At 34.9% G+C, this 10,429-nt stretch overlaps 2 protein-coding genes across 5 annotated transcripts; both read right to left on the reverse strand.

The window, feature by feature from the left end:
* Positions 1-209: 209 nt before the first annotated feature.
* On the reverse strand, positions 210-5,180 carry LOC114544019 (rhotekin-2-like). Of its 2 annotated transcripts, XM_028562776.1 has the most exons (11): positions 5,077-5,180; positions 3,607-3,832; positions 3,344-3,390; positions 3,181-3,243; positions 2,978-3,098; positions 2,487-2,692; positions 2,211-2,362; positions 1,830-1,958; positions 1,319-1,613; positions 1,093-1,132; positions 726-818 (listed from the first exon to the last, which is right to left on the reverse strand). In XM_028562776.1, exons 1-10 carry the CDS (start codon positions 5,096-5,098, stop codon positions 1,113-1,115), a joined length of 1,281 nt encoding a protein of 426 aa, XP_028418577.1. In that variant the 5' UTR covers positions 5,099-5,180; the 3' UTR covers positions 726-818; positions 1,093-1,112. The 2 variants fall into 2 exon arrangements, with proteins under 2 accessions (XP_028418576.1, XP_028418577.1); XM_028562775.1 differs by lacking the exon at positions 1,093-1,132 and having other exon boundaries at positions 210-818.
* Positions 5,181-5,409: 229 nt separating this feature from the next.
* LOC114544017 (interferon-induced helicase C domain-containing protein 1-like) lies at positions 5,410-9,999 on the reverse strand. 3 transcript variants are annotated; one of them, XM_028562774.1, is made up of 10 exons: positions 9,647-9,999; positions 9,260-9,322; positions 9,005-9,144; positions 8,570-8,837; positions 8,273-8,478; positions 7,961-8,104; positions 7,759-7,896; positions 6,854-7,478; positions 6,306-6,637; positions 5,410-6,135 (listed from the first exon to the last, which is right to left on the reverse strand). In XM_028562774.1, exons 1-10 carry the CDS (start codon positions 9,930-9,932, stop codon positions 5,692-5,694), a joined length of 2,646 nt encoding a protein of 881 aa, XP_028418575.1. In that variant the 5' UTR covers positions 9,933-9,999; the 3' UTR covers positions 5,410-5,691. The 3 variants fall into 3 exon arrangements, with proteins under 3 accessions (XP_028418575.1, XP_028418574.1, XP_028418573.1); XM_028562773.1 differs by having other exon boundaries at positions 7,961-8,107; XM_028562772.1 differs by having other exon boundaries at positions 7,961-8,478.
* Between the last annotated feature and the right edge of the window lie 430 nt (positions 10,000-10,429).

Below are 10,429 nucleotides of genomic sequence, written 5' to 3' on the forward strand. Positions count from 1 at the left end.
GGATTTTGGGGCGTGCAGAATAAATTACACGGCCTAATTTTAAATTCATAACACCCTATTGGTTATAGAGACTTTATTTTGTAAAAGAAAAAATAATCGAATTCTTCCCAAAACAAATCAGTGAACCAAATCAAATTTGTTCAAATTAATGCAAAAAGTACGTAATTCAGTACGAGTGAATGAATGTGGTTTGGAAAATAAATTTGGGTTAATTTCAGCAATATATGAAAGGAGAAAAAGTATTTCTTGAAAGCTAAATAGTATCTTTCTTCCTATGAAAACAAATATACCATTCACAATCTTTAATCACAGGCTAAAACAGCAAAAAAAGTTAGAGAGGCTACACGGCGGAATGTGAAGCAGTTTTACCTGTTCTTAGTAAACACCCCCTGGCAGACAGAAAAATTTTGAGCCACTCTAACCAGAAGGCCTTAAGGTATCAAAACTTACTAAAATTGAATATCTGAATCAAATGTATACAGGCCGATCTGCCTCTCTGTAGAAAGGAGTGGCATCTACCGAGATCTTACTGTAGCTTTCATTAAACTTATCACGCGATATCACATCTCAGTGCGAACGAATGATAATTGTTTAAAAGATCGTTACTCCACCTATTTCTTATATTGTCGTTTCATAATGTACTTCTTCAATGCATTTAGGCGACAGTTGAAGGTGCGAGTCCGTGGAATCCTTAGAACTTGCTCTTAATCTTCGTTCAACCTCGTCCAAATGTTCTGAAGATTTTCGGCTTCGTGGAGATTCAGAACTCGTTGAACCATTTTTTTTAACGTTACGTTCAAAAATCGAGCGAGTGATGTCTACACAAGAAAGAGAAATGCACAGCTAAAAGTTTCATTTATTGTAAGTGCTAGCAGCAATCGAAATCTCTCGCTACCAGATTTGCAAAAACCTGCCGACAAACCTCGGTAATCTCTTTGATGATCCATTGTTTATTGATACTTTTATTTGGAAATTGATTATTTAATTAATTCGTTGATCATGATTGGTTTGATTAAAATTAACGACGATTATGTTATAATTTGGTTGTGAATCATTGTATGATCAAGTCGTGAAAGCCTAGAAACCTCTCACCTTCAATGTTTACAAAACATTTACTCGGCTTTTGTAGGTTCTATGGAGAAATATAAGCAAACTGGGTTGACGGAAAACATAAATGAAAATGCTTTCATGGGAAAATACCCTAGTTAACACCTTCTTTACTTCAAACCAATTGAGAAATCGCAAGGACATTGTCGTAATTCATGTGTGTAGAGCTACCATTGATAAAGACGAAAACTATGATTATTGATTAACCAACCTTCATCAATATCATCTTCGACCATTATCTCCACATCAATCTGATCGTACAATGATATTCTTGAAAACACGGGCAATTTTTTTGGTGTTGGATCAGTTAAAGTTATGTCACATTCATAGGCTTGTTTCCAGGCTCTAAGGTCGACCAAAGATTGGCGCAAATCTTTCTTCCATCTCACGAAATCTTGCTCACATTCACAGGCAAATACCGGTTCTTTTTCATCGTCTGAACACGTGAGTATTATGATGTGATCATATTCACAATTACCTTGAAGATGTACATCCACTTCCATCCCCTATTGTACCAAAACAACGCAAAATTGAAGATGGAAATCGAATCAGGTAAAACATGCAGTACGCCAATTGATAGGGAAAAACGCCTTTTACAAACTACAAATCTCATACTAACATCTAGTATGTTTACAGATGAGTATTTTGAAGTTACTAACTTGCAAGGTTTTAGAGTTGTTAATCGCTAATGAAGTTGTTGTTCAAGAATTAGGCAACCTGACCTTGTTTAAGTTAATGACATGTTTTGCTTTGCCCTCTTTTGCATCTTCACCACAATCCCAGAACTCCATTTCAGCTTTTCGTAGCCGACACCAGTATCTTGTCCATGATGGTTTGCGATGGGTCATACTCTTAACCAGAAAATCATATAAATCACAATCAATCACATAATTAATTATTATCAGACAACACTCTTTCATGGACAATAAATCAGCTGCTAATATGAGTTCAGATAACATCGCATGAAAAAGCCTTTAAGATGATTGGGAACTAATTTTTTTATGTATAAAAATTCACCAAAAGTCGGATATCCAATGTTATCCAAATTTGCACCTGCTAAGTAAATCCATTCCAGTTTTTATTAAAGAATGTAATCATTATACCTGCAGGAAGAGAACACCTTCAGTTACATTGGATTCATTAGATTGTGGAACAGCAGCCAGTCGACAGCAAAACTGACTCCACAATGGAAGGTTAGCTGTATGTGAATCATCAGCTGTTACTGCTGATGCTGTAGGACTTGCACCGACTGCTCCTGGAAATGAATATTGGTTGAGATTCATACTTAGACTTTACTTTAAGACAATAAACCATGTTGTTTGATTTTAAAATGTCATTTGTGGAAAGTTATCACAAATTAATGAGATCATGACATTTACCTTTCTTAATATCATGTATTTTAATTGAATCATCAACATCATCAACCCCAAGAGATGCATGACCAGCTAAAACATACTTAGGTCCATAGCTACCATCAGAGTTGCTTCTATGAACATGTTTCTTATGACCAGAATGGAGATCATTGGTTGATGTTGTTGTGTAGTAAATCTCTATATTTAATTTGAAATCAGGATCCACATTATCACTGAAAATAAACAATGCAGTTATTTTTTCTTTGCCTCACGACTATGGACTGCTGAATTAAAGGTGAGTTATTAGGAAGGAGACAAAAGTAAGACAAGGTCAAGGACAATATCTCAAACCTACATGTGATAGTCAAGTAATTTAAGATATTTAAATATTATGCCAGCGATGCATTTTCGACTTGTTGTAAAGCAAGAATAAAAAGCTGGGGGAGCGAAGCGCAAACAAACAAATTCTGCCATCAATGCTTTCTAAGTTCAATACAAGTATTGATTTATGTACTTACAATGCAACAACATCATCAAGTGTTACATCTGTTGATGACTGATCAACTTCCACTAAGCCTGTCTCAGCAACTTGCCCACCAAGTTTCAGAATGCAAAACACGTGATATATTCGACTAATCTCTAAAATAGATAATACATCTAGATATTAATCTCAATATGCATGTCAGAATAACACTCAGTGCCAGGAATCTTATTTCATTACCTGAAATGCTTTCTTTAGCTCTAAAATGTTCTTCTTCATTCCACATTAAAGGAACACGAATGTCTTAAAAGAAACAAGACATCAAACCAATTAAAAATATACTCTACCTAGGTATCTAGAGTGGTACCTGATGATATGTAACAAATATAATAATGTGTTATACCTGAAATTGAGACTTTTCCCTGACATGGAATGAGTAATTTCTCACCACTAAAACAAATTACAATAAATGCTATGAAGGCTGGAGAGTCATGAAATGATTTGATTAAAACATTAATAATTGCAGGGAATAAGATGAGTAGAAATTCCTCCATGCATGCTGTTAAGCCATTGCATGTACTTACATGTAGATGTACTATAAAGTAAAGCAGCTAAAACAACTATTACTTGACTACTGGTAATTATATTGTTGATCGAAGATCCCACCTGTGTATCTTGGAAATATTTGGCCTCGTTTTAGAATTCATGGTTTGTTTTCTGTTTCTCTGCAGCAAAGACATGAGAGCAATAATCCTTGCATTGATTGTAAGTAAATTCTTTGCTCCCTCCAAAGCTTGAGACTGTTCATGACAAGCCTCTAATAACTTCACTGTTCCCTCTCTCATCTTCACTTCATAATTTATTTTCTCTTGAATTTCTGTGTCTTCCATAACTAAACAATAAATTAAAATGAAAACAGAAACTTGATACTTTCTGTACAAGAGCTGTCAAACCAAAAAATTTAAATTTGGCAATATTTTGACATTGAAGGCTGGCTGGAAGCTACATCAGCCTTGCCTCATTGGCTATGCCATTAGCTCATATACAACTCAAGCTCATGGTAGAAAAAAATAGATATACAGTACATATTTAACTCCTAAACAAGGAGACTTTCTACAGGAAATCTACATTTTTAGGCATCAATTACCATATTAACTAAATTGTGGTTATTACTATGATTTTATCAATTTTATCTCATTAATTAATGGTATCAGATTACACAGGAATAATTATTACTTTCCAGTTTGCAGGAGAATATTTAGCCATGACTAAACAATATGTTCAAACACGTTTTTACCATCAACTTATACTATGAACCATACATTTCATGATTTTAAATACTACACAAACTGACAGGCAAGGCATCACTGCACTTCTGATTTCATTTACGGTAATTTAGGGTTGCTTTTTAAAAGCAAATTCTGAAAATTTGAATTCGAAACTAGTCGCGTATATTAGCAAATACATGGTTCTTGATAAGGATTTTAACATTGTTGTATTGTCAATTTCAAATCATCCTAATGATAACTAACATCTCCTAAAATGACTTGTTTCATATTTCTTTAGCCACGAAGTTGGAATAAAAAGTTTTTTGATACATAATGTTATTATATTTTTGACGGAAATTTACAATATTGTTGCAATATTTAACCTCACGAACTTTATAAACAGAAATCTCAGGCTATTTTATTTTTATATCGTTTCTGGATTTTTTAGCCAAAATTCATAACGACTGGGTTTGATTCATAACAGCCATTGTGGTTGTGAAGACCAGTATTGTGTTTTTTAAGAAATCGTGTAATATTTATAAACCTTGCATGGAATACACTTTCAATATTATTTAATTTCAAAACTTCCGCAAATAATTTCAGTCCTTAGAATGTCAAAACGACATAGATAAGCTTTTTCAAAACAAATAGGGGAGATTATTTGGCTATTTATTAAGGTCCAGATGGCAGATTTTACCCAGCAGGCAGAGGAAATTGACATCATATTAAATACAAAAGGACAATATTTCGAAGCCTTTTCCACGAGGGTACTTCAAATTTTAAACATTAATATTACTCAAAGACGATCTTGATATGGTCGTAAAAACGCACAATGTTTACGTTTGTATGTAAATATAATAGATTTTACCTTTTGTAAAGCCAGCAGGCATTCACAGCAAGAGAAATCCTAGCTTCTTTCACATTTAAAACAACATTTTTTATTCTTTGATAAAGTTTACCTTTGCATAAAGACTCCTTCATTTCCGGTGAGAAACGTCATATCCCTACGAGATAAGACACCAGAGAGAGAACCCCGGTACATAAACCTGCAGCAAAAATGTGAGGTTTCTTCTTCCGGCCGGGTAGTTTCCATTATATTTAATTTTTTATTACTGAAAAACTTTTCAAAACTTATAGCGTTAAAATATCGGAATTCGTGCGCTAAAGCAATTCATAATGAACTTTTATTAATTAAAGCCCGATTTTGTTTAATGAGATTCAGGTATTAAATCAATTAAAACTGAGGAAAAACTTTCAGTTTCTCCAAAATTTAATAAAATTGTTCCTTCGTTAATTGGAGTCCTGGTACAATATTGTTTTCACAATATTTAGGACTCATATGAACTAGTTTCGCCCATTCTTTAGAGTTCAGAAATTCTTGTGATTGTCCAGTATATTTTATTGGTTGAAAACTGCCACCAACATCAAACCACTAGCGTTTCAGAATTCAGTCATATAGGAGGATGGTGGCAATTACATTTACCTAATTATTCAGATCTGTATCTGGATTGAATGTTTCCAGGTCGAAAGGAAATTCCTTCCATCTCTTACACCAGTGATCTACTGATTTAGAAGAATTTTTTACACGAAATGACTCGATCTTTATCAACGGGAATTCACCAAATTCATTCTTTGCTCGGTTACCCCAATCCCGCCTGCAATTCTTGCAAATTGTCTTGCTGTTCCGATTCAGACCACCACACATAATTTTTGGAGTGACCTCTTCAAAGATGGCATTGTGGAGATTCTTGTCATAATTAGGAACGATAAATGCCGAGCTGAACTTTTTAATGTCACGTGCCTTGCACGCAAACGTATCACATTTGACACAATGAAAATTGACATCTTCAGGAACCAAATTAACATTACTGGATGCTTTGGTAAGATTCTTTAAATATTCGTAGTAAACTCTTTGACGTTTTTCAACCTTTAAACAGGATGGTAAGATGTGAGTGAAATAATTGATAAAAATTCAGTCAAATCTCGAAATTATATCAGGTGTGTTTAATGCTAAATTAAGATCTTACGGACAAGATTTAACGCTCCAGCCTTAATGTGCGTAGGTAGTTCAGCGTCAAAGAAGATAATATAACCTACCTTCTCCCGGAAATTTTCCTTCTTTGTCTCCTTTTCCACCTTCTTAATAGTTTCGTTCATCAATTTTTCTTTTTGCAAGTCTCGTTGTTTGAGCATGACCTGGTCACGAGGCACTATGATGTCATATTGATAGTCAACAGGATCGTTTGATCTGACTCTTCCCCGTGCTTGCATAAACGTAATTTCATTACCCGGCATGCCATAGTTGATAGCGAAATTGCATTCAGGAATATCAATCCCTTCCAACAGAACCGAGGTTGCTACAATTACATTGCATTCACCATCACGAAAGCTTTTAATTTCTTTATCTTGTTTGGCTTTAGGCATTCCAACTGAAAATAATGGAGAAAAACCCACAATGGTATAAACCACAGTAAACGAATGAATTGCAGAGAAGTTTCTGTTGATCTGCTTTAAAATGAGTAAAGAACTTGATCAAAATTGATAAGAACGATCAAAATACACTGAATTCATGCTCATTACTCACACAGTTTTCTTACAGAAGCTAAAAAGAAAAAAATGCAACTGAATTATATTTAGACAGTTACCTTTTCCATTCCGCTGACCACATCCAATAACTGAAGTTGGATTCTTCACCAAATCTTTCAAAATCTGCGAATTTTTCATCCAATTAACCAGAGCTGTGGCTGATTCTCTTGTTCGCACGAATATAATCCCTTTTGATTTCCCACCATCATCAGATGAAAACTTTTCCTGTAATCGTGTCTCGAGTTTTTTCAGAAAAGGGTTTGGTTCACAATGACTGGGATCTTCTTTGATGATTCTCTCTGCGTTTACAAAAAACTCGTCAAGTTTTTTCTCAACCTCTGTTGATTGCTCGTGGTTTAATGGGCTGATAGATTTACGCAAATATTGTAGCGCGTCTTCGGTACGTAACTCAATGTTCATCATCAGTGAATTATTGTAGAACTTGAGATGTTCAGCGCAGGTTAATTTATCCCTGTCTAAACCTGCACTGCATAACTTGACCACCCAGTTTTCATAGGGCTGACTACCATGCTGGTAGGTGGATCTGTCTGAAGATTGAGATGGTGAAAGCATCTTTTCAATATTGCACATGACATCATCGATTGTTCTATGAAATACGTTGCTTTCATCACGTGATATCGGAGTGATATTTGTACTGACGTCTTGTGATTCTCCGGTATATACCTGAACGCAGTAACATGTAGTTAAAAAAATGTATCAATCTATCAAGAATGATGCTGATTTAGTTTGGTTTTCTGTAGTAACACTTGACCAATAAGAAATGACCCTGACACTGGCCTCCACAATGAATTAGACTACTCCAGTATGAGTTTATCTAGTTTAAATTAAATCACGATTTTTTTTGCAAGTTTTTTTTCGCAAGTTTTTTCCCTGACGCAGGGCAAAAACTCGCGACCCGTGTGACTATTAGATTATCTTAAGTGGAACAATTTCGGAAACTAACTTGTAAATCATGGATATCCATATTAGCCAATAATCCCATGATGTGTTCTTCAGCCTTAGAACCTGATCCATGATTGCCAGTACCAATACCAAGAGAAGCTGATAAACCAATAATCTGTGGCAGGATTGGGGAATCAGCCTGTAGAAATAAGAGTGATTATAAGAAACTGACAAACGAAAGTAAATAATTCAAAACAAATTACCTCAAATTTATGTCTCAAGTACCACCTCATAATCTCATTGTATGGATGATCTTTGGTTGTGTGGTGACATTCATCAAACACAAGAAGAGAAAACTGAGATATTTTGACTCCTCCAGGATGATCTTCTTCATCAACTGCAGGCTTCTTCTTCAAACAATTCAATAACAACTGTGCTGTCATCACAACAACATTATTTTCTTTCAAAATACTTGGAAGATGAATGTCCTGATAGCTACCACATGCACTTGATATTGATACAGAGTATGGAAGATATCGTTCCAAGTATGACTGTTGTTGCTCAACCAAGCTTACTGTGTTTACTATGAATGCCACAAACTTGTGATCTGGTTTTGCAGTGATGTGCCTGATCACCTCCATTGCAACAAATGTTTTACCACTTCCAGTAGGAGCACAGATGATGGAATTCCTGCCTTCAAGAGCAGGTTTTGCAAGCTCAAGCTGGTATTCATGCAATTTCAGCTCCTGTTTTTCCATACCATCAACCAATATCTCACCATCTACAAGTTTAATATTTTAAGAATTTATATCAATGACTACAGGAAAAATAATGACAATTAAAGTCTATAAAACTATTATTTTGAAACATACATTCTTTTGGGTCCTTAAGAGTGTTGTAAACTTTTGTGAAGTCTTCTTCATCAACCACAATATCAAACTGTATATCCTCATTTTTGAAACAGTTGTTCTGGCAGGGGAAACTTTGAAGCTTTTCCTTAATAATGGACTTCAAGTTTCCATTGGTAAAATCATGCCAAAATGTATTGGCTGCATCAACATCAGAAAAACGGAAAATCAAAATTAACTGACTTTTAATGTCATACGTTGACTTCACAAGATTGACAAACTTTTCAACATTCTAAAAATAAAAAGTCAAAGGATATGGTCAACACGTTCAACAATATAATCACCACTCGAATGTAGCAAGATCAGGTTCTGGCTAAAACTTTAAATTCAAAAATCTTGTAGTTGATGGATCAAGGAATAATACATGAAGTGAAGTAACTAAATCATTTCCCATTATACCTCACTCAGAAAACCATTAAAATGTTGACGAAGATTACCAGTCTCATCAAAATGAGATTTTTTAAATCTGTCACAGAATGTTTCCAATTCCTTAACCTGTTCCTCAGTTGGTTCTAACAGAAATATCTTCACTCTTATATCTAAAAAAATTTAAAACCCTTTTAGCCACAGAGGAATCTATCAATTAATATTTAAATACTCAATTAATGAGAAGAGAATAAATTCAGCCATTGGCATTCAACAGCAGTAGAATACCTGCAGCAACTCCTGCTTCAAGGACTCTATCATCTCGCTTTTCATTTGAGATTGCACCAGTTACTACAGAAAAAATTGAAGTATTAAGCAATAAAGTTGGTGATGGTCCTGAAGACCTAAACATCATTATTGCTTTATTAACTATTGCTGAGAGCCACCAGTAACTTCCATGTATGACTGTGGATATATATTATAACATGGGACTTACCCAACGTATTGTCATAATAATTTTTTGCTAAGTAAACAAGACCTCGATTTCGAAAACGTGTCCTTTATATTTAGTTCGCAAGGCAGGGATTCCAGGTCGGTAATAAATATTTCTGCCTATTTTTAGTAGTTTAGTACAACGACATTCATTAATGTTTTAATATTTTGGTGTCAAATTACCTTCACACTTTGGGTCTAAAAGTTGAGCAGCGTGATCTTGTCCTGTTTCGCGAAGAGCCTTCACGAATTTCGAGAATGCTTGAGGACCCCTCTTTTCCAATCGTCTGAGAAGTTCATTTTCGGTTGCATGAATCGGACCGTGATTAATACAAGCTGCTTGAATATTTTCACAGTCTGACTTCGTCAGAGTGTCACCGTCAAGAATTCTCAATAATTTCAAAGGATCTATTTCTTCTCTGATGTATCTTTCCCTTCGTTTAACGTTTTTCCACTCTCCTTCGACCATTGTGAAAGTAAAAGAAATCTGACAGCCGTGTTTCTCTTTAGCTTTAAAACAAATCTTCTCAAGTGCATCAAATCACAACAAGAAGTGAAACAATATTACACGTCGAATGTTTTTATAGTCAGTTTCCCGGGAATACCCGTTGAGGGAATTCCCAGAACACCACATACAATGACGTCATGTCTGGCAATTCAACTCTTAGCTTACCACAGCGATTTATGATATATTTTTAGATAGCCTTTTCTGGAAAAACTATCATTTTTAATATATCTATTAAATTGTTGGGGGAATCAACACTATGGAAGCCTAATCACGGTATAGCCTAAATGTTCCAAAACCTTTCATCAGGCTACCTCGTACCCAGGGTTTTTTCGCGGGAAGAAAAAGATTTAAAAGGGTACGAGTTTGCTCACCAGGTTGAACGATTTCTCATCATCTTATTACGTTTGAGAGAGGCTTAAATCATATGGTAAAATTCAACAGAAATGCGTAGAAGTAAA

Source organism: Dendronephthya gigantea, unplaced genomic scaffold, assembly GCF_004324835.1.
Source record: "Dendronephthya gigantea isolate DGI-Jeju-01 unplaced genomic scaffold, DenGig_1.0 000617F, whole genome shotgun sequence".
Classification (NCBI taxonomy): Eukaryota; Metazoa; Cnidaria; class Anthozoa; order Malacalcyonacea; family Nephtheidae; genus Dendronephthya; species Dendronephthya gigantea.